This window comes from Leucoraja erinacea, chromosome 32 (assembly GCF_028641065.1).
Source record: "Leucoraja erinacea ecotype New England chromosome 32, Leri_hhj_1, whole genome shotgun sequence".
Taxonomy (NCBI): domain Eukaryota; kingdom Metazoa; phylum Chordata; class Chondrichthyes; order Rajiformes; family Rajidae; genus Leucoraja; species Leucoraja erinaceus.
This window is the reverse complement of record NC_073408.1, coordinates 26,010,270-26,035,186: the sequence shown is the minus strand read 5'-3', so window position 1 is coordinate 26,035,186 and position 24,917 is coordinate 26,010,270. Positions and strand designations below refer to the sequence as shown.

General features: G+C 46.0%; 1 protein-coding gene across 1 annotated transcript in view; it reads right to left on the bottom strand.

The window, feature by feature from the left end:
* aplp2 (amyloid beta (A4) precursor-like protein 2) overlaps positions 1 to 18,328 on the bottom strand; it is a 132,838-nt gene extending 114,510 nt beyond the window's left edge. Inside the window, 1 exon segment of the mRNA XM_055660939.1 lies at positions 18,119 to 18,328. Within this exon segment, the coding sequence (XP_055516914.1) occupies positions 18,119 to 18,202 (84 nt within the window). The 5' untranslated portion in view covers positions 18,203 to 18,328.
* Between the last annotated feature and the right edge of the window lie 6,589 nt (positions 18,329 to 24,917).

Here is a 24,917-nt window from a genome sequence, read left to right as displayed (position 1 = left end):
GAGAGGAGAACTGATAGAAGTATATAAAAATTATGAGGCATAAATGGGATAGAAGGAAGAACCTTGTCCCCGGAGTGGAAATATTTTAAGGGTGTATGCAGGACAGGTTTTTTTTTTTTTTTTTTAATTAGACAGAGGTGAGTGGCAGGAACGCACTGCCAGTGGTGTTGAAGGAAGCAGATACAACAGCAGCTTTTAGGAGGCTTTTGGACAGATAAATTAATACGCAAGAAATGTAGTGATAAGGATTACTTACAGGCAGAAGGGATGCGTTTAATTTGACAGGCATTGCGGGCTGAAGGGCCTGGTCCTGTGTTGCATTGTTCTGTTCTATGTACTGTAGCAATTGCAGTTTAGAACTAACAATTCACATGTTGGCAAATAAGATGGAGATACATTTAAATGCCACCACTGAACTATTTAAATTAATCTAATTAACCAATTTGCAGTGTGAAACATTTCAGTATTGATTATGATTAAGGACAGTGATTATCAGACTGCTTCACAATCCTTCTTTAAAGAAGCAAACATACTACGCTTCCCAATGATTAAAGGCAGAATAATTGGCCTGATATTCTTCCTTTTCCCTCTTCATTTATCATTAACATGCTATATTTGCTATTTTCTGATCACCTGGCATTGTCCTAAAATCTACAATAACAATTGAACTGAGCAAAATGAATACAGATTTATTAAACAACATGAAATAAAATTTTGGTTTTTGATTAAATGGACATTAAATAGGATATCACGAACAGAATAGAGAAGGAAGAACCAACTAATGTGGGCCTGGACTTTAGGAAGGCCTTCAACAAAATGACACACACTATTAACAAACAAAATGTATGCAGATACAAAGGACTACAGATGCTGGTTTAATAAAAGGGATGGAGTAACTCAGTAGGTCAGGCAATATCTTTGGAGAACATGGATAGATGATGTTTCAGGTCAGGATCCTTTTCCAGTTTTGGGGGTGATATAACCGAGGGAATAAAGTATCACAACAATGCATCCACTAACTTTGTAGCCAACAGAAGGCAGAAGCCATCAGGTCCAGGGGACCTGGTTTTAATGTTTTTAATATTGTTTGCAAAAAAAGTGTTTTCTTTTATTTTACTGTGCTCGTTACTCTTATTCCTGCTGTGTGTGACAAGTACAAAACACATTCTTAATATCTCAGTGATATCCTTCCTATCTCCTTTGTTGTACCTGTTGCAACATCTTTTGGTAAGTTTGGACAAAAATAATTTGAGAGGCAAGAAGAAGTAGGATAAAAAAAATGAAAATGATGTAGAAGCTGAGGTTAGACACAAAAAGCTGGAGGAACTCAGCGGGACAGGTAGCATCACTGGAGAGAAGGAATGGATGACGTTTCGTGTCGAGACTCTTCTTCAGATCTAATTAACTATTTAAATTAATCTAATTAAACAATCTGCAGTGCGAACCATTTCAGTATTGATGACGATTAAGGACATTGATTATCAAAAAACTGCAACTGCTTCACAATCCTTCTTTAAAGATGCAAACATACTACCCTGCCCAATGATTAATGGCTGACTAATTGGTCTGATATTCTTTGTTTTCTCTCTGCATTTATGCGTTAACATGCTATATTTAATATTTTCTAGTCACCTGGAATTGTCCTAAAATCTAAAATAGCAAATGTACTGAGCAAGATCAATGCAGATTGTTATACAACATTGAATTAAGAAGGTCTCGACCTGAAACATCATCCTTTCCTTCTCTCCAGAGATGCTGCCTGTCCCGCTGAGATACTCCAGCTTTTTGTGTCTATCTTCGATTTAAACCAGCATTTGCAGTTCCTTCCTACACAGATGCTGAGGTACTGTCTTCAAAGGTTCGCTACTTTCTGATTGGTAAAATGGGCTTGAATGTCTGACCCCTTAATTTACGTGTAATCCCAGTTCTAGATTAACCTGGTCAGGGAGTTTACTTTAATAGGGAATCATCTCTCACTCTGTAGATCTTTCAGTCCTATGTAATTATTGTAATGCTGGTATTTAAAAAAAATCATGATTGACTAAACATTAATGCAGGGATCCAAACCAAGAGCTCCAAAGGTAGATTTATAAAAGTTTGACATCACAGATACTGGTAGGTTTTGGAGGGTTTTTAATCTTGCTCGATTTTATAATTTAGAACGCACTCAATTAGAAACTGGCCTTTCAGTCCAACACATCCATGCCCGCCAAGAAGCACCATGTTTGACCCATATTCCTCTATCTAAATGCATAGCTTGAAATCAACTGGACTGTTATGATGTCAAATTTGAAAATGAAAATTTTAATGATGACTAAGGTGGTAGGGCAGGCGATGTGTATGTGGGAGTTGGTGGAGGCCACTGATCACAGGAACCACATTTGTAATATGTATCTTTCGATCAAGGAACAGAAGATCAGGTGATGAGCTAGAGGTCAAGTTCCAACCACAATAATGCAGAGAGGAAGAAAATTAATTTTATACAGTTGATAGTCAGACCCTACAAGTATTGTGGCATGCGAGTGAAAGCAGAATCAATCCAAACATGAACGGCAGGTGATAGATTTTGGTGCAACTTCAATTGCTGCATAGTAGGAGCACGAGTGGCAGGAGAGTGGATTGGCAAAATAATAGTGAGGAGGATTTGGAGCCAAACACCAACTCGACCAGCCTTAGAAACTGAACTCTGATCTATTGAATGAAACCCCATTCTGCAATCACTGGTTTAAGGAGCCCTTTACCGAAATATTCTATTCTTACCACCTGCACTCCACACAATCTCCCTTTACCTTCCCATCCTCACCCCACTCATCCCCACCTCACTGATGCAAAGCTTTTTCCTTATGCAGTCTCATTTTATGGTTTCAAATTATCATTACATTTTTTAAATTCTACTTATTTTAATGAATAGCTCTGAATATTATTAGTTATGTTATATTGACATAAGAGTTCCAGGTTTTTAAACACTGTGACAGCGCAGGATCAGCAATACATTTCCCAATCAGGATGGTGTGGGGCCTGGAAGGCAACTTCCAGGACAAAGAACAGTACAACACAGGAAAGGTCCTTTAGCCCACAACGTCTGTGAGAAACATGCGCTTCTCTTGTCCTTTTAAACAGCGATGGCAATGTCCTGTATGATGTTGATTTTCTTAAACTCTCTTCCTTGTAGGTATACCACTCCACCAGGATCACAGCAGTTCAAGGGGGCAGCTCACCTGCACCTTCTTAAGGGCAACAAGGATGGGCAATTTAATGCTAACTCAGTATGTGAAGCCCATGTTAAAGCTGCACTCATCCATGCAGGTGGAGATTATTACTTCAAACTCCTGACACAAGCCTTGTAGATAGTGGACAGGCTCTGGGGAGTTATAGCACGAGTTATAGGCACTGACCTGCTCCTTTAACCACACTGTGTATATGGTTACTCCATTTTAGTTCTGGTCAGTACAGTGATGGTTCACCAGACTGATTCCTGGGATGGCAGGTCTTTCATATGAAGAAAGACGGGATAGACTCGGCTTGTACTTGCTAGAATTTAGAAGATTGAGGTGGGATCTTATAGAAACTTACAGAATTCTTAAGTGGTTGGACAGGCTAGATGCAGGAAGATTGTTCCCGATGTTGGGGAAGTCCAGAACAAGGGGTCACAGTTTAAGGATAAGGGAGAAGTATTTTAGGACCGAGATGAGAAAAACATTTATCACAGAGAGTGGTGAATTTTACTTCGGAGTCACGTGAGTGACTACGTGAAGAAGACCCCATCCAGGCACACACGGGTCATATCGTCAGATGCATAGCGACTGCGACCGTGTTGGGAGGAGCAGAGCCCTCCAAGCAATGAGTGAAAGAAAACCTGATGGTATGTACTTTTACTTTCACTTTCAGGCCATTTTCCTTCCGTGGAGACTGTGTGCTGAGAAACAGGCAAGTCTAAATATGGAGGAAAGTGGGAAAAGTAAAGGGAAGCGCACCGCAGCTAAAACTCAAGAGGACAGAGTAGTTAAAATGTCTGCTGTAGAGTACTCTGAGAGTAGTTAAAATGTCTGCTGTAGAAAAACCAGCGACTACAGAAACGGTAGAAAAAAGTACCGTTGTAACACCTATAGGGTGTAAGGCCAAAAAGAAAACAAACAGGACAGTAGACTCGGATGAGTCGGACCTGGAGGTCATGTCAGATCGGGTCGCAAAATTGGAATTCCTCATGGGGAAAATGATTTACAAAGGCACACTCCAGAAGGAGTACAGTTACCGTGGGCCTACAGGAGAGCCAGCGTATGGAACACCCAGGAGAGGTCCTGGGAAACGCTGGCCTACAAGTGAGCCAGCACCAGAAATGCCTTATGAAAAATAATATGTGTTGGCCTAGCAGAGAGCCAGCACCAGAAATGTCTGAAGAAAGACAATACAGGCGTTGGTCTACAGGAGATCCAGCATTAGCAGCAACCAAAAAAGGGCAGCCAGAGTATGGTTCTATGGAAGAGCCTGTGAGATGAATACCCGAAAAAGGGTTTACTAAGTGTAGGCCTATAAGAGAGCCAGCGCACGAAACACCTGAAGAATAAATACCAGGTGAACCCCACTATGAGGAATATCCGGAAGATTCTGATAATGAATCGTATGAGGACCAGAGCCCAATAATAGAGCTCAAAGTACCAGGTCTGGCCCAAAAATTCTCAAGTCCCAGACTGAAGGGACAACCGTTGGCAGAAGAAATAGCAGCAACTATAAATTACCTGCTTTCCCATCAGTTAGAAGAACTAACGATGGATGAAACTATCAATAAATATGAAATCCCGCAGAATTGCGCACTGTTAGCAGTCCCAGCAGTAAACAGTATAATATGTTTATATGGGGCTATTTGGGCACTGCAGTACGCACCCAAGAAATGAGGTTACAGCGGGTGCTGAGATTAATGGGGTCAAATATTACGGCGTTTGCCAGAGACCTGGAAGAAGGACATGTGACAACGTCACAACAGGATGTTTTGGCACTAATGTGTAATGCACACTTCGAAAGAAACTGTATTCGTAAAAGTGCTATAAGACCTAACATACATCCTAAGTTTGCAGGGCTCTGTAAACCTTCAAATATACAATTGCCAAACTTACTCTTTGGAGAAGATCTAGCATAAAGGGTGAAAGTCCTGATGAAGAAGCAAAAACCGTGGGGATGGTTAAACCACCGATGTTTGGCAGATCAGTTCGAAGGCAATATCCATACCGAAGGGTGGCTGGAGCTGGTGAAGGAACAAGTCGTTCGTACCCGTATACGCGTTATTGGCGCACTGCTCCAAGACGTGTATTTTTTCTAGAGCAAAAAAGGATGGTGGTTGTAGAATCATCCTTGATCTAACAAGTCTTAACCCTTTTGTACAGTATAAACATTTCAAAATGGAGACATTTACTAATGCTATGCAGCTAATTTCAAGAGTGCTATATGGCCAGCATAAATCTGCATGATGCGGTATTACTCTGTGGCTGTGCATGGTAATGACCGAAGATATTTGAAATTTAACTGGATGAATCAATTATGGCAGTTCAAAGCATTGCCTAATGGGTTAACCCAATCCTAGCATTGCTAAGAGCCCAGGGCCATTTGGTAATGGCTTATTTGGATGATATTTTAATTGTGGGTGATACTTAAGCTACAACAGAAGCATCAGTATCAGGTCAAGCTCACATTTCAAAGGCTGGGTTTTTTTAATACATCCAGATAAATCTAGATTGTCTCCAAATAAAACAATTGATTACTTGTTTATTAATTCAGAACACATGATAGTGACTTTACCCAAGGACAAAAAGCTGCAGTTAATTGAGGGTTGTAACAAACTCATTACAGAGCATCATACCAGAGCATCATACCAGAGTATTTTGGTAGTACCCGATTGGCCTACTCAACCATGGTTCCCAGTGATAATGAACATGGTATTAGAACCATGTATCACCATCCCGAATAGACCAGATTTGTTGGTTCATCCCGTAACAAGGGATAGCCACCCATGCCATAACTATTTGAATTTATTAATTTGTAGAGTTTAAAAATACCTCTACTACAGCTGGGACTGACGGACCGAACAATGAATATGATTTTGGCGGCCCAAAGACAGTCCACCAAAAAACAGTATCTGGTCTATATCAGGAAGTGGGAGATGTATTGTAAAAAGAGATATGAATATACCGTCTGTTCTGGAATACCTGGCAGGCCTCCATTATGATAAGGGGCTCAGTTATTGTGCCATCAACTGCGCCAGAAGTGCCTTATCGACTTATCTATGGCAAGGAACAGAGCGTCACCCTGTTGGAACTCACCCACTGGTAACAAAACTTTGAGGGGAATCTTTAATACCAATCCCCCAAGAACCAGGTACTCCCAAATTTGGGATGTGAGTATTGTCCTGAAGATGCTCAGGAATTGGTCTCCAGCAACAGCTCTGTCCCTACACAGACCGACATTAAAAACATGTTATGCTAATGGCATTGGTCACAGCACAAAGGTTACAGTCATTACATAAATTAAGACTGGACAACATGACTTCTTCATCTGAAAATATTACGTTTCATATATATGAATTAGTAAATCAGAACAGACAGGGATCAGCAGGCCTCAAGATAGAATTTAGGTCATACCCAACAGATGATCGTCTCTGTATAGTAAGACATTTGTCGTTATACATGGAGAAAACGAAAATCATGAGGCAATGAAAAGGCACTCTTAGTCAGCCATACGCAACCACACAAAGTGTGATGGTCCAGACCATCTCAAGATGGCTGAAACAGGTGCTAACACAGGCTGGGGTGGATACTAATATTTTTAAATCTCATTCCACCAGGGCTGCAGCTACATCGGCAGCTATGCAGTTGGATGTACCAATGGACCAAATCCTCAAGGCAGCAGGATGGTCAGGGGGAAAACCATTCCAACTATTTTATCATAAACCAGTCATGAAACCTGGAACGTTTGCAGAAACAATTTTAAGTTCTGTAATTTAATTTACCCCATAAATAGGGGTTATAATTTTGTGTTAATAAATTTTATGAATTTCAATGTCGAATTCATGTCTAAATTATGTTGACACAATTCCTCCTACAGTCATCAAGGGAGATGTGATGCATGGACTCGTTTCCACGGCATGAAATCACAGAGCTTTGAACTCACGTGACTCCGAAGTAAAATAGTAAGATTAAACGAGAACTTACCAGTTTGAAGTATGATCGTTATTTTATGAGGAGTAACGTTGAGGGATTACGTGCCCTCCGCTCCCACCCTTGATCATATACTCAACTGGTATCTCTAATCTTACTATGTTTAGTCATTACAGTTATCTGTGATTTCACACCGCTGCTTTGAAGAATGACACGCATGCGTCCTGGCGGGGTTCTTCACATAATCCCTCAACGTTACTCCTCATAAAATAACGATCAAACTTCAAACTGGTAAATTCTCGTTTAATCTTACTATTCTGCTGTAGATTTTTCTGACAACTTTAAGGTGAGATTGATGAGGCTGGTATTGTTTTCTTTGGAAAAGAGGCAGAGGAAAGATCCAATTAAGAAATAGAAACAAGGAACTGCAGATTACAAAAGAAGACAAAGTGCTGGAGTAAGTCAGCAGGTCAGACAGCATCTCTGGAGAACATGGAGAGGTGATGTTTCAGATCGAGACCTTCACACCTAATAAGCGAGTTCGGTATTCTGACTGCACATGCCCAGGTCATGGGTCACAAGCGAAAAACACCCTCGGCAGCCGTGCCGCGGCATGGACACAGAACTGCGCGTCATCTGCAGCCAGAATCGATCCCAGGTCTCCGACGCCACAATCTCTGCCGAACCACCACTGGACCAACCTCGTCCCCTCCCGAGTGCCCCCCCCCCCCCCGCCGTCTGGGGGCGGCCGGAGACGTCGGGAGTCAGACGGGACCGACGCCCGCAGCCAGGACAGAGAAGCAGCGCTAAATCCAGCTCAACTCTGCCTGTCTTGCTGGGTTAACTTATCAGCCCTGCCTGGACTTACGCGAACTGCGGCCCAGGCTTAGAGCCAGCGCAGAGAACTCTCTCCACGGCTCCGGGCTGGTGTCCCATCAGGGCTGCAAGTTAATCCGGCGAGGGGGGGGGGGAAAGTTCCTTTCACGGCCTGTGGGGAGTCTGGCCAGTGGTAAAGTTGCGGGAGGGCAAGAGCGTTGAGAAGGATGGGGTCTGGGATCATGCCAAAGCAACCAGCACAAGAGCGGGTCAGCGGGCGGTGAATAACAGGACAGCGGGCGGTGGAGCTTACTACATGTGTCAGTGCGACCAAACTCAATTGGCCCCTTGTTCGTGCTGAGACAGGAGTGTCCACTGTCCGCTGTACTGTTATTCATCGCTCGCTGACCCGCTCCGTGATCTTTGCTCTCGAGTTGGTCCCCTCACTGTTCAGACGGACAGCACCAAAGATCCTAGAGGAACAAGATAGACCACTCTTCCGAATTTCAATGGGCTGACGTGTAGTACGTGACGGAACGTCACGGCCGCCATTTTATAGTGCGACACTCGACTTCCGGTATGCCACCCGCTGTGATCCAAAGCAAAGATTATAGAGCTCCGCTATAATCTTTGATCCAAAGCAAAGATCCTCGAGTATCTTGTAGCGGGAACAGCCCCCTCCTTTGCGTAGTTTCCCTTGCATTGTATTGCTTTAACACACACTGCACAAAATTAAATTTAACGTATACATATTATATATATTTATATGAATGTGTGTCTGTGTGTGAGAGGCAAGTTACAGATAGTTAAGTTTATTCTCATGGATCAGAAGCTACTTTGATTTAAATAATCACTATTAATTTATTTGTCTTGTAAGATGATATACATAAACCATAAAGGCAATTATATATATAATTATATAGTAATAATATATATATGCATATATATATTTATACACACATATATATATACACATACATATATATACACACATACATACATACGTATACACATACATATGCACACATACATATGGATACATTTATATGCATACATACACACATATAAACATATATATATATACATACATATATACACACATATACATATACATGCATATATACACATACATGCATATATATACACATACATATATATTTATACATATGATTAACATGTAGAGGAACCAACGAGAGAGCAGGCTATTTTAGACTGGGTATTGAGTAATGAGGACGGGTTAGTTAGCAATCTTGTTGTACGTGCCCCCTTGGGCAAGAGTGACCATAATATGGTTGAGTTCTTCATTAGGCAGGCAGTGACTAGTGGGGTACCGCAAGGCTCAGTACTGGGACCCAAGCTATTTACAATATATATTAATGATCTGGATGAGGGAATTGAAGGCAATATCTCCAAGTTTGCGGATGACACTAAGCTGGGGGGCAGTGTTAGCTGTGAGGAGGATGCTAGGAGACTGCAAGGTGACTTGGATAGGCTGGGTGAGTGGGCTAATGTTTGGCAGATGCAGTATAATGTGGATAAATGTGAGGTTATCCATTTTGGTGGCAAAAACAGGAAAGCAGACTATTATCTAAATGGCGGCCGACTAGGAAAAGGGGAGATGCAGCGAGACCTGGGTGTCATGGTACACCAGGCATTGAAAGTAGGCATGCAGGTGCAGCAGGCAGTGAAGAAAGCGAATGGTATGTTAGCTTTCATAGCGAAAGGATTTGAGTATAGGAGCAGGGAGGTTCTACTGCAGTTGTACAGGGTCTTGGTGAGACCACACCTGGAGTATTGCGTACAGTTTTGGTCTCCAAATCTGAGGAAGGACATTATTGCCATAGAGGGAGTGCAGAGAAGGTTCACCAGACTGATTCCTGGGATGTCAGGACTGTCTTATGAAGAAAGACTGGATAGACTTGGTTTATACTCTCTAGAATTTAGGAGATTGAGAGGGGATCTTATAGAAACTTACAAAATTCTTAAGGGGTTGGACAGGCTAGATGCAGGAAGATTGCTCCCGATGTTGGGGAAGTCCAGGACAAGGGGTCACAGCTTAAGGATAAGGGGGAAATCCTTTAAAACCGAGATGAGAAGAACCTTTTTCACATAGAGAGTGGTGAATCTCTGGAACTCTCTGCCGCAGAGGGTAGTCGAGGCCAGTTCATTGGCTATATTTAAGAGGGAGTTAGATGTGGCCCTTGTGGCTAAGGGGATCAGAGGGTATGGAGAGAAGGCAGGTACGGGATACTGAGTTGGATGATCAGCCATGATCATATTGAATGGCGTTGCAGGCTCGAAGGGCCGAATGGCCTACTCCTGCACCTAATTTCTATGTTTCTATTATTTTCCAACGATCAATAGATTTACGATCAGTTCCTGTGGATTGGAGGATAGCTAATGCTATCCCACTTTTCAAGAAAGGAGCGAGAGAGAAAACGGGGAATTACAGACCAGTTAGCCTGACTTTGGTGGTGTGAAAGATGCTGGAGTCAATTATTAAGATGTAATAATGGGGCATTTGGATAGCAGTAAAAGGATTAGTCCAAGTCAACATGGATTTATGATTTTACAATGCATTTAAGCCTCTCCCATTTTTATGAGATGAATTCCTGGAATATGTAAGAAGTTTATTGTAACCTAGTGCTACTTGCCTGAACAATGGATGATATATCACTTAAATGCAATTGTTTTCAGTTGTGTGGAGAGACCTGTATATTGAAAATGCGTTTTGGCTCTAATATGTCAATTTACCTTAAATGTAGAAGAGCTTATTAAAATCTTCTTACAAAGACCATTAAGTATTTTCTATCTATCCTCTTTTGGACCCAAGGCATAGCAGAGCTGCCAACTCTCACGAAGAGGTAAGGGAGGGAGAGATGGAAGGGAGGGAGAGAGGGAAGGGAGGGAGATCGCGAAGAGAGGGGGAGAGAGAGAGAGAGAGAGAGAGAGAGAGAGAGACCGAGAGAGAGAGAGGGGATCGAGAGAGATCGAGAGGAGGGGAGAGAGAGATCGAGAGAAGAGAGGGAGAAGGGGGGAGAGGGAGAAGGGGGAGGGAGAAGGGGAAAGGGGGGGACAGGGAGAAGGGGGGAGGGAGAAGGGGACAGGGACAAGGGGGGGAGGGAGAAGGGGGAGAGGGAGAGTGGAACGATAGCACATTATAACGCGCAGCCGTCCCATTCCGACCAAAGATTATAGAGCAGAGCTCCACTAGTATCTTTGATTGCGGCCGCCGCCACCGAACCCCCCGACCCACCATTGCACCCAAAGATGATAGAGCAGAGTTATATAATATTTGATTGCACCCTTCTTCACGGCGGGCTTGTGATCTTTGCTTGTGATGTCTTGTACGTATGTGAGTGTTGTTTGCTATGTCCCTATGTTCGAGGAATATAATGGGTAACAGCCGCCCATTCTCGGACTTGAATCTGAGCTCGAAAAATCTCCTGGTCACTGGACCTAATGTGTCCGCGGGCCATATTGTGGAGACTAATCCCATACAAAACAAAACCAAAAACGTACAGAAGTGTTAAAATTGTCTTTATTATTGTGGTGAGTAAAGAACTATTAAAAATAAGTCTAATAACTTTCTAATGTACCGACAAACCAAGTTTCCCAATGGCCGTTGATGGGAGAACAGAAAATAACATTTTCACGACAGAATATCGACTGAAAATAATAAAAATATTTTCTCACCTTTCTTTTTTATTGGGGAACCTAAAGAATGACAGGTCGGGTCGTTTAGATTTACGATTAGAATACTTGATAGCAGAGCAGTGAGATGAAATTTAGATAAGGACGCCATGACAGTGTGGGGGAAGCCCAATAAAATGCTCAATAAAATGGCGTCGACGATCACACACGTCATACTACGCGTTTTTCGAGGAGTGGTCTATCTTGTTCCTCTAGGATCTTTGGACAGCACTGCCAGAGGTGAGCGGGCCGGCAGAAGACACTGAAGTCCGACGGCCACTCGCAGCCACCCGAGCTGCTTTCCTCCCCAGCCACAATGGTGTGGCTCCACGCCCGGAGTGCCAGGGCAGCGGTAAGTGAGTGAGCTGCTGAAATGATCACCGACCCCCTCCTTCTCAACACTCCTGCCCTTCCCGCAACTTTACCCCTGGTCAGACTCACCCCCAATTGGTCCCTTGAACTAGTATTGTCATTCAATAAGATCACAACTGATTCAACTTGTCCCGGTGTGCTCCCGTTTTTCCCACCATCTCTCTGCCTGCCGTCACCCTCCACCCATTCAATAATTCCGAATGAAGGATATTTGGAAGCCTTGGGTAAATTGAATTGTTACTTTCTTTATTTTTACGGATAGGAGAACAATCTGCGCATGCGCGGTTTAAAGTTTTTTGTTTTTTTAAAGCCGACTGACTGCCTACCCTGAGTAATTACTCATGGCACGTGCTTGATAGATAGGACAGGGTTATAGGGATATATGCCAAACACAGGCAGGTGGGACTAGTTGGCCAGCATGGGTAAGTTGAACTGAAGGGCTCGTTTCCACATTGTATGACTGACCATATGACTCCAAATCATATCCCTTGCACCCACACTCATCTCATTCAATGTCATCAATTCCTTTCCTCCTCAAACCCCTAGATACAGCCTGACCCTCAGATTCTCCAGCAGATTGGAACCCCCTTTCCCTCGTTTCCATATGTCATCAAACCAGCAACTGTCATAATCTTCCTACTGAGTTGAGCCCAAAGCTCCAACATGTACATTCATTAAATCTCACTGCAATGTCATGCAGATTTTAACATGTACATACAAGCACTATATACACGTTACTGCTGGGAAACCACAAGAAAGTCAGGACTTCAGATTTGTCAGCATATCAGCTTTAGCATGGATATTTTTTGTCCCAAAGTGAATGATGATTCACAGATTAAGAGATAAAGTTTTAAAAATCCATGATCTTTCAAGATTCAAAGAGGAAGAAGCTGCTCATTGGTTTATGCAAATTGGATTGCTGTTTACACAAAACAGACCTATCGACCATCACCAATCCAAATTTCAAGCAATTTACCCAGTCATGGAAAAACAGAAAACGTTTACTGACTGACGTTAATGAATGTTCAACAATGAGATCGTTAAAGATAATTTCCCAACATCAGCACGGTGCAGTTAATTATGAACGGCAATGATGTTCAAATGTGCTAAAAATAGTCTTGAAGCTTATGCAACAGTATGAAATCTCAGTGAATCAGATCACAGATCCTGACAAAAATTGAAAGGAATTATGTAAACAGGCTTTGATCTTTTTGAAATGAGCTGCTTTTTGTCTGCCTCTACACGCAACCCAGGCAGAACAGCACAGTAAAGGCCCTTCAGCCTACAATGTCTGTGCTGAACATGATGCCAAGATAAACTAATCTCATCTGTTTGTATGTAATTCATAATCCCACATTCCCTGTTTATCCATGTGTCTATTTAAAAGCTTCTTAAATGCAACCATCGTATCTACCTCCACAACCACTTTTGTCCGTGCATTCCAGGCACCCACCACCCTGTGTGGAAAGCTTGCCCCATACATCTTCTTTACACTTTGCCCCTCTCATTCCAAAGCTAAAATAGACACAAAAAGCTGGAGTAACTCAGCGGGACAGTCTGAGGAAGGGTCTCAACCCGAAACATCACCCATTCCTTCTCTCCAGAGATGCTGCCTGCCCCGCTGAGTTACTCCAACTTTTTGTGTATATCTTTGGTTTAAACCAGCATCTGCAGTTCCTTCCTACTCATTCTAAAGCTATGCCCTCTAGTCTTTGACATTCCCACCCCGAGCTAAAGATTCTTACTGTTATTTGAAACGGGCCCAGCAATTCAATTTATTCCCAAATCCAAACATTAATGCTTTTGAAACAGGCAAATGGCGTACATCACACACCTGCATACAATGACCCGATTATTGGAAATCAATGCTGCATACAACACAAACTCTAGGCTATGTATCAGAATCAAATCTCCCCTGAACAGGCAGACAAGCTAGCAATCTTAGGCATGCTGAGATAAAAGCATGTCTTCAGCAATGCACATTAAAATTGCCACCCAAGAGGAAATGTATTACATGCTGCAGCATGGAAGAAAGTAATTGAGGCAAACAATCTGTGTAAATGTTTACATACCTTGTACATCTCCTCCCACCCTGCCTCTTGCAAAGATACTCTCCCCCACCCTCCGTCTTTGCCACATCTGCTCCCAAGATGAGGCTTTCCATTTGAGGACATCCAAGATGTCCTATTTCTTCCCCCCTTTCTGTCATAGATGGATTCCTTACCCACATCTCCTGTGTCCCGTAGTTCTGCTCTTTCGCCAATAGACAGAATAAGGATCCCCAGGTCCTCGCCTTTCACCCCACCAGCCTCCAAATCCAACATATTAATCTCCAACATTTCAATCACCTCAAATGTGATCCCACCAGTCAGATTTTCCCATCCCCACCCAGTTCTGCAGAGACCACAATTCATCCCTTTCCACCTAAACCACCCCTCCCCAAGTAATATCCCTTACAACAGCAGATGTAATACCTGTCCCTATACCTCCCCGATCACCTTCTTCCACAGCAGTCCTTCCAGGTGAGGCAGTGGTTCATATGCGTCTCATCATACTGCATCCGGTGTTCCCAATGTGGCCTCCTGTACATCGGCAAGACCAAGCATAGACTTGGCTACCGTTATGCGAGGGTATAGAAGTAGCCAAGTGGATCTCCAAGTAGATCTACTGGATCTCCCAATTGCTAACCATTTTAACTTCCCTTCCCATGTGTTTCGCCTCTTCCATTGAAACAGAGTGTGGCAACTTGCCAACTGGAGGAATAGCACCTCATATTCCACTGGTAGCTTGCAACCCAACAGTATGAATACTGAATTCTCCAATTTCAGGTGATCCCACCTGGAGTAGCACTTATTTTTCCCCTCTTCCACCTACATTTGTTCCTCTTGCTTCACAATTCTCAACTCTTCAATCCTTTCATCTCACATCTTCTGCCATTATCTAACCGTCTGTGTATCACCCCCACCACCACCCCCCCCCCCCCCCCCCCCCCCCAACCTGCATCACATATTACCTGCCAGGTTTTGTTTTGCCTTTCCTCTCACCCCCAACCACATGAGGGGTTCCGACCTGAAAGGTCACCTATCTATGTTCTCCAGAGAAGTTGCCTGACCCCCTGAGCTACTCCAAAACTTTTTTTTTGTAAACCAGCACCTGCGGTTCCTAGTTTCTAACCTCAGCCCTTTTGCTTACATCTGTATTATATAACATTGCTTCATGACATTTCTTCAACATTGACTCCGAGGCTTCATCAAGATATTTTATTCAGACAATGAAACCAACATTTCATAACAGGACTAAAACAAAGTTATGAGCATCAAGTCATGAGCAAAGATCAAGCTGCCAGGGGAACATAACAGGTCTGGCAGCATCTGTGAAGAAAGTTGGATTGCCATTTATTAATTATGCCTGACCCACCAAGTTCTTCCAACAGTTTTTTTTGCTCATGATTCCAGCATCTGCATTCTTTTGTGTATCCCAGTTTTGACCCCTTCAGTTTGCGATGTCTCTGGGGCTAAAATAATCCATATTTCAATCTCCACTGGTTTTCAAAAACATATTCTCCCTTCTTACCATTATTTCACATTCTAAACTACAGTAACCAGCACTTCTCATCTTCACTTCGAAGAAAGCGAGTCCATTGGGTCCATGCCAGCTCCCGAGGGATCAATAGAAGGAACTGCAGATGCCTGTTCAAACCGAAGATAGACAAAAAGCTGGAGTAACTCAGCAGGTCTGGAGAAAAGGAATAGGTGACGTTTCGGGTCGAGGCCCTTCTTCAGACCTGTTCTCCAGATTTTTGTGTCTCTCCCAAGGAATCAATCCCATTCCTTGAACAAAACACAAAGTACTAGAGTACTCAGCAGGTGACAGAAGCCTCCTTGCATCTCCATTGTCCTGCTGCACTTCGTGCTCCAGCATCTGCAGTTGCTTACAAATCCCATTCCTGCTCCAGCATCTACGGTCTCTCATGAATCCCTTTCCTGTTCTCCTTTCTTCCCTGTATTCTGCAACATATTCTCTCTCACTCATATCCATCAACTCCCCCTTGGTTTTCTCCACTACCATGGGATGATTGAGTAGAGTTCATTTTTAGAACAGTTAATTAAGCTGCCAATGCGTTGTTGGTCTGTGGAAGGAAACTGGAGCCCCCAGAGGAAACCTGTGATGCCACAAAGAGAACACGCAAGCTCTGCACACGGAATTGATTGCAGATCCCAAGAACTGTTACTATAACCGTTGCTATATCTTGCCACCCTTCAAGTTTCTTCCGATAGTTATTGCGATAAACCGTTGCCACGCCCATGCAAAACTTTGTATTTCATGCCTGGTAGTTACTCCTGCTCTCATGAAGATTAATACAAAGAGAAGTTATGATGTAAACATTCTGCCCATTACCTTTGATGCTCTTGAACTTGTTCCAATTACAAGCAAAAATTCCACTGAAAGATACATTTGATTAACAATAGGTAATTTTAACACATTTATTTGCAAATGTAACCAAAACTGTAAAGTCTCGACAAGAGTACATGGAAGTCACTGAAACAGCGATGCAACAGCGAACACAGCAGTAGCCACGCAACTGTAATATATTGCCAGCTGGCGCACTCGTGTTTAGGTATTATGCAGACTATTTGCAAAGTTTTTGTTTTGATCTGTGTGATGCCCAAACAAAAATATTTCCGGGCAGCCAACACTGTGCCTGATTAATAGTTTGTGCAAGGAACAATGTAAAGAATTGCAAATTGGTGCCAAGTACCAGAAATGTCGATCAAGAATACGCTATATAGTCCACAGTGTATCAGCAAACAGTTGCATTTTCTAGCACAAGATCAAAACTAGAGCTATTAGCAAAGGAAAATACTGCAGGACTGCTTCCAGAAATACTAAATCTATTCCAAGAATTGGAAAATGCCAATGTTAAAGCCTCCAACAGAATGGAGTCAGGTCTTCCCAGTAATCCCCCCAAAACAACTTCATGACACTGGGAAAGGATCAACTGTCCAAAGGCCATTCGCCCATTGGTAAACAGTGGAGTGACAGTCACCCTCTCAGAGATTCAGGACCACTGACCACTAGGGCTGCAGTCCACCAGATGGTATTGCAAGACCAGAGGGTTCACCTTGTCACTAATGTCATCCCAATGTCAGCCCATGCATTTCTGCTACACACAGTCTACCAGGAACATCATGCCCACCTGCCCAAAACATCCCCAAACCAACAGTCCCTGGTCTCACTTACACCCTCTTTCCTGAGCATACAAATGGCCCTCCAGGACACGTACGTTGCCTTCTCTATCCTCACCATCAAAGGGAACCCACACAACCCACCTACATGGGGATGGACAGCAAAAACCCTTGTTTCTACCACCTCCTAACCGACGATGAAGACAACCTCTTCCCCTCCAACTTCCAGTTCAAGGCATAACTCCCCCCCCCCCCTTCCACGTTGGTTACCCTCCGCCAAGGCTCATCTACACAAAGCCTCCTCCCAACTCATAGACACAACCACCCCTCCTCCTCCTGCTGCCAAATGATTGTTCTCTTTTCCCCCTCAACCCACACCACCATCATTCTGGTGTCTGCACCTACGCTCTACACTTGCCTCTCCCACCCACCGTCTCCCTCGTTAACCAACCACTAGTCCCTCCCCTCCTCAGCCTGACCACAACTCCTCCCTCCCTCCTTCCGTGTCAGCCACCACAACCCTCAGCCGGCGACCGCAACCCCTCTCTCCCGTCGTCAGCCTGACCACAAGCCCTCTCTCTCCGCCTCAGCCAGACACCATCCTCTCCTCAGTCTGACCACAACCACTCCCTTCAAGCCTCAGCCAGACACCACAGCCCCTCCCTCCTCCCTTCCTCCCTGCGCCTGGCCCAGCGCAATGCAGCCCGCACCCACTCCATGCAGCCTCCGTGTCCCGGCCCCGCGCGGCCCCATCCCACCAGGCCGGGCAAGGGGGGCTACTCCCCGGCCGGCGATGTGGCGCAGAGTCGGGCGGCACTGATTTCTGTGGTAAATCCAAGGGCGGAGATAGATAACGGGCCGGGTCGCCACCCTCCTGGGGCGGACGGGACACGGCGGGCTCCTTACCTCGACATAGGCAGCCCCCGCGGGCTGTGCCGCCAGCAGCAGCAGCAAGCGGCCGACAAGGGCAAGGACGGCTCCGGTTGCCATGGCGGACCTGCTCCCGCTCCACTCAACCTCTCGTCCCGAGCGTCGACTCGACACCAGCTCCTGCGCGCCCCCAAGTATCGAGCAATTGCGCGGCGCGGCGAGTCGCGCCCCCAGCACACGCAGCCCGACGTGCTCGCTCACGAACGGCACGCCCTCAGCCCACGCAGCCCGACGTGCTCGCTCACGAACGGCACGCCCTCCCCCTGCGCTTCCGCTCCATGTTACCAAGTTACTCAGCTGAAAGAAGGAGGAAGCAATGTCTTCGCACCTTACCTCGATCTCCTATTCTTCAACTTTACACATTTCCCCCACTATTCTGTCTCCCAGCTTCTCCCACACAGCCCCACTCCAATTCTCCTCTCTCTTACTCAGTTACTCTCCCTGACCCAACTCTCTTCATCTTTCTGTTTCTCTCCATCCAAATCCCATCTAGTTGAGCAAAGTGGTAGGTGTTCTGTCAGGGCAACCTTCACTTATAGGGTGATTTCACTAAAGGTCACTGGAGCGTAGATCCGCACCCACGTGACCAAAATTCTCAAGTGGAGGACACTCGAGGGTTCGGTACATGTTAGTGGATGGGAAAAAACGCATTTTCCCACCCGTTAAAAACATAGAAAACGGCGAGGTTGTGAGCTGCAATTTACTGTGCCAGTCGGGGTGACCGTGAGGCACAGCTACCTAGATTTACAGGGGGAAAAAAAGATAGCAAGTAAGGTAAATTCAAGAGGGAACTGAAGGTGCCAAATCGGCGGAAATGAACAGCCGACATTTGCCGTGGATATTTACAGGACCAAAATATCGGGAATTATCGCGTTTTGCTCGCTGAATTTATCAAAAGTAAGTTAATAATGGAAGAGAAATGGGTGGGGGTGGGAGAGGCGTGGGGTAAGGGGGTAGAAGTGGAAGAGTGGGGAGGGATGGGTAGCGGGAGTGGTGAAAGAGGGACAGAGGGGTAGGGGGAAGGGGGTGGTGGTAGAGAGGGAAGGGGGGTGGGGGAGAGAGAGAGATGGGTGGCAGAAGGAGAGGGGTGAGGAGAGGGACACATAGAAACATAGAAATTAAGTGCAGGAGTAGCCCATTCGGCCCTTCGAGCCTGCACCGCCATTCAATATGATCATGGCTGATCATCCAGCTCAGTATCCTGTACCTGCCTTCTCTCCATACCCCCTGACCCCTTTAGCCACAAGGGCCACATCTAACTCCCTCTTAAATATAGCCAATGAACTGGCCTCAACTGCCTTCTGTGGCAGAGAGTTCCAGAGACTCACCACTATCTGTGTGAAAAATGTTTTCCTCATCTCAGTACTAAAGGATTTCCCCTTTATCCTTAAACTGTGTCCCGCTTGTCCTGGACTTCCCCAACATCTGGAACAATCTTCCTGCATCAGACAAATGCAATTCAGGACTTTTCTCTTCACAAGCAAAGTCAGAATGACGGTTAGTGAAGAATTTGAATAATCGCTGAGCGTTCTCTAAATTCTAGAGAGTATAAGTCTATCTAGTCTTTCTTCATAAGACAGTCCTGACATCCCAGGAATCAGTCTGTTGAACCTTCTCTGTACTCCCTCTATGGCAACAATGTATTTGAGCATTGGGCATTGTGACATCACACAATGGAACGTTCACCAAGGGCTGGGGCTGGTGCTGCTTCTATGGGTGAGAAGCCAGTTTATTTTTGAAATATTGGGGTGGGGGGGGGTGAAGGATTTGATTAAAAACGTGTACTTAAACACGATGAAATGTAATGAGGAGCGGATACTTAGAAAGAAAAGCGAAATCTCTACCGAAATGGAAAAGATGTCGGCGATTCTGCGTCTGGTTTCGGAGTTGCAGGGAATCAAAGGAAGAAACGCGGCCGGTAGCCGTACAAGCAAATGGATCCATTCCGATTGGACGTCTGCGAGCGTCGGGCATCGCGATTGGACGTCTGCGAGCATCGGGCATTGTGACATCGCACGGCGGGAACAAATCGAAAGGCAGGAAGGGCACCGGACGGCAGGCGGTCGGATGGGACAAGAGTTTTATATATATACTAGACCAAGTGCAGACCCGTTGGGTCTGTTTCCCCAACGGCGTTTGCGGGGGGGCGTGAGAAGAGGGGAGGGAGGAGGAGGAAACGGGATAGATTTGGGAGGGAAAGGAGAGCGTGGTAGGGGGTGAGAGATGGGGAGAGAGATGTGGGGGAGGGGGGATTGGGAGGAGGGGGGGATGGGGAGGAGGGAGGGATGGGGTGACGGGTAGAGGTGTGGGGGGAAAAGAGGGGGAAGAGTCGGGAGGGAGAGTGGAGGGGAAGGGGGAGAGAAGTGGAAGAGTGGGGAGGGAGGTGGAGAGGGGTAGCGGGAGGTTTTTTTAGTGATGGAAGAGGGACAGACGGATAGGGGGAAGGGGGGGTGGGGGGAGAGAGGGAAGGGGGTGGGGTAGACAGGGAAGGGGGGTGGGGGGAGAGAGGGATTGGAGAGAGTGGGAGAGAGGTGAAAGAGTGGATCCAGAGAAGGTGAAAGAGTGGGGGAGAGAAGTGAAAGAGTAGGGAGGGAGGGGTAGAGGGGTAGCGGGAGTGGTAGAAGAGGGACGGGGGAGTGGTGGAAGAGGGACGGAGGGGGGGGGGGAGGGGATGGGGTGGGAGGGAGAGAGGGGGGAAGGGAGGGGGGAAGAGAGAGGGGTGGGGGTGGGAGAGAGACGTGGGGTAAGGGGATAGAAGTGCAAGAGTGGGGAGGGAGGGGTAGGAGGAGTGGTGAAAGAGGGACAGAGGGAGGGGGAGGGGGAAGGGGGGAAGAGGGCGGGAGTGGTGCGAGGGACGGAGGGGTGGGGGATGAAGGGGGGGGGGGGGTAGAGAGATGGGTGGGAGAGGGAGAGGGGTGAGGAGAGGGAAACAGAGAAACATAGAAATTAAGAGCAGGAGTAGGTCATTCGGCCCTTCGAGCCTGCACTGCCATTCAATATGATCATGGCTGATCATCCAACTCAGTATCCTGTACCTGGCTTCTCTCCATACCCCCTGATCCCTTTAGCCACAAGGGCCACATCTAACTCCCTCTTAAATATAGCCAATGAACTGGCCTCAACTACCTTCTGTGGCAGAGAGTTCCAGAGACTCACCATTATCTGTGTGAAAAATGTTTTCCTCATCTCAATACTAAAGGATTTCACCTTTATCCTTAAACTGTGTCCCGCTTGTCCTGGACTTCCCCAACATCGGGAACAATCTTCCTGCATCAGACAAATGCAATTCAGGACTTTTCTCTTCACAAGCAAAGTCAGAATGACGGTTAGTGAATAATTCGAACAATCGCTGAACGTTCAGATGCTGCGCGCGCCTCCTGCACCAAAGGGGGGGGGGGGGGGGGGGGGGGGGGGGGGGGGGAGCGTGTGTCATCACGCACAAAGATCTTGTAGTGGTGAGCTCCGCTATAAGATCTTTGGTCACACACTAAGCTCGCGCCTCCACAAACAGATGAGCGTCTTCTTGAATGGAGAGCGCGTGGCTGCCTCCACAAACAGTCACACACACTGTGGACCCGCCCCCACAAAAAAATATTGTGTGAGGAAGGGGAGGAGGAGGGGTGGAGAGGGGGAGGGGGAGGGGGGAGGGGGGAGGAGAGGATGGGGAGAGAGGTGGGGGGGGGGGAGGGGTTGGAGCGGGTGTGTGCATGAGTCGAGAGAAGGGCAGAGAGAGAGAGAGAGAGAGGGCTGGAACAACAACAAAAAAGCTGGATAAACTCAGCGGGTGCAGCAGCATCTATGGACCGAAGGAATAGGGCAACGTTTTTGGCCGAAACCCGGAAGAAGGGTTTCGGCCAAAAACGTTGACCATTCAATTCGCTCCATAGATGCTGCCGCACCCACTGTGTTTATCGAGCTTTTTTTATGTCGACCATCGATTTTCCAGCATATGTAGTTCTTAAAGGCAGAGACTGTGCACGGTAAGGGAATGAGGAGGGAGAGGGGGAAGAGTGTGGAGGGAGGGGGGAGAGTGGGATGGGAGGGGGAGAGGTGGGGGGGGGGGAGAGAGGGGAAAGAGTGTGGGTGGGGGAGAGAAGTGGAAGAGTGGGGAGGGGGAGGGAGGGAGGGAGGGAGGATGGGGGGGGAGAGGGGGTAGCAGGAGGGGGAAGAGGGACAGGGGGAGTGGTGGAAGAGGGACAGAGGGGTAGAGGAAGGGGTGGGGAGAGAGGGAAGGGTGGGGGAGAGAGGGGAGAGAGAGAGGTGGGGTAAGGGGGAGAGAAGTGGGAGAGGGAGGGGTAGGGGGAGTGGTGGAAGAGGGACAGAGGGGAAGGGGGCGGGGGAGAGAGGGAAGGGGTGGGGGTAGAGAAGGAAGGGGTGGGGGAGAGAGGGATGGGAGAGGGGTGAGGAGAGGAGAGGAGAGGAGGGGGAGAGGGAGGAGGAGAGAAGGAGCAGAGAAGTGGAAGAGTGGGCAGGGAGGGAGGGGTAGCGGGAGTGGTGGAAGACGGACGGGGGTAGGGGAAGGGGTGCGACAGGGAGGGGTAGAAAGAGGGGGGAGGGAGGGAGAGGGGTGGGGTAAGGGGAGAGAAGTGGGGAGAGTGGGGAGGGAGGGGTAGAGGGACTGGTGGAAGAGGGACAGAGTGGTAGGGGGCGGGTGGAGAGAGGGAAGGGAGTGGGGTAGAGAGGGAAGGGGGGTGGGGGAGAGAGGGATGGGTGGGAGAGGTAGAGGGAGAGGGGTGAGGAGAGGGAAACAGAGAAACATAGAAATTAAGAGCAAGAGTAGGCCATTCGGCCCTTCTAGCCTGCAACACCATTCAATATGATCATGGCTGATCATCCAGCTCAGTATCCTGTACCTGCCTTCTCTCCATACCCCCTGATCCCTTTAGCCACAAGGGCCACATCTAACGCCCTCTTAAATATAGCCAATGAACTGGCCTCAACTACCTTCTGTGGCAGAGAGTTCCAGAGACTCACCACTATCTGTGTGAAAAATGTTTTCCTCATCTCAGTACTAAAGGATTTCCCCTTTATCCTTAAACTGTGTCCCGCTTGTCCTGGGCTTCCCCAACATCGGGAACAATCTTCCTGCATCAGACAAATGGAAAATATCTCGGAGATTGAGCGTCTGGATTGGGCGTGGCAATGAATCAAAGGAAGAAATGCAGCCGGACGGCAGCCGGACGGCAGCCGGACGGCAGGCGGACTGATTTGAGTTTTATATATATAATAGATAGATAATAGATAATAGATAATAGATAGATAGATAGATAGATAGATAGATAGATAGATAGATAGATAGATAGATAGATAGATAGATGAGAGGGATAGACAGAGTTGACGTGGATAAGCTTTTCCCACAGAGTAGGGAAGATTCAAACAAGGGGACATGACTTGAGAATTAAGGGACAGAAGTTTAGGGGTAACATGAGGGGGAACCTCTTTACTCAGAGAGTGGTGGCTGTGTGGAATGAGCTTCCAGTGAAGGTGGTGGAGGCAGGTTCGTTTTTATCATTTAAAAATAAATTGGATAGTTATATGGACGAGAAAGGAATGGAGGGTTATGGTCTGAGCGCAGGTATATGGGACTAGGGGAGAATACGTTTTCGGCACGAAGTAGAAGGGTCAAGATGGCCTGTTTCCGTGCTGTAATTGTTATATGGTTATATGGAGACCAAATCTTGCATGCATGATGACAGATTTATATTCCACAAAGGCCTTGTGGAATTGCAGAATTTTGTTGCGATTAAGGACAACATTCCATTTGTAACTGAATCATCTGCTGTATCTGGAGATGAAATGTATGCATTGCATAAATTGCATTGAAGCAGCTCACTGTGGTTCTAAATACCACCATTACAAATTGCTTCTCACTTTAAAAATATTTAAAAACTCTTATGCCAAACATAGTGTTGCAGATTAAAAAGATGAGGCAAATTGTTTAGTTAAAGTGGGCAAGTTCATTCGGCAGAACAGACAGGGGCAGGACAGGAAGCAAGCTGGGTCCAAAACACAAAACTGCATTTATTTTAATGCAAGAAGCTTTACAAGTAAGGCAGATTAACTCAGGAAGTCGAAAGACTTCTTGGATTGTATTATTATAGCCATAACAAAAATGTAATTAAGAGAGCATTAGGTCATAAGTGATAGGAACAGAATTAGGCCATTTGACCCATCACGTCTATTCCGCCATTCAACCATTGCTGATCGATCTCATCCTCCTAACCCCATTCTCCTGCCTTCTTCCCATAACCTCTGGCGGTCATACTAATCAACAATCTATCTATCTCAGCCTTGAAAAGATCCATTGACTTGGCCTCCACAGCCTTCTTTGGCAATGAATTCCACAGATTCAACACCCACTGACTAAAGACATTCCTCCTCATCTCCTTTCTCAAGGAACATCCTTTAATTCAGTGGCCATGACTTCTGATCCTAGACTCTCCCACTAATGGAAACATCCTATTCCCTAGGGTGCAGTACATCCGGCCAAGGTGACTTATCCACCTTTAGCCCTTCAGCTTCCCAAGCACCTTCTCTTAGTAATAGCCACTTCACTAACTTCCACCCCCTGACTCTCATAAATTTCAGGCAGGTTGCTGGTGTCTTCCACTGTGAAGACTGATGCAAAAAAGTAATTCAATTCCTCTACCATTTCTTTATTCCCTATTATCACCAGCATCATTCTCCAGCAACCCAACGTCCACTCTTGCCTCTTTCTTACTCTTTATATAACTGAAGAAACTCTTGCTATCATCTTTTATCTTATTGGCGAACA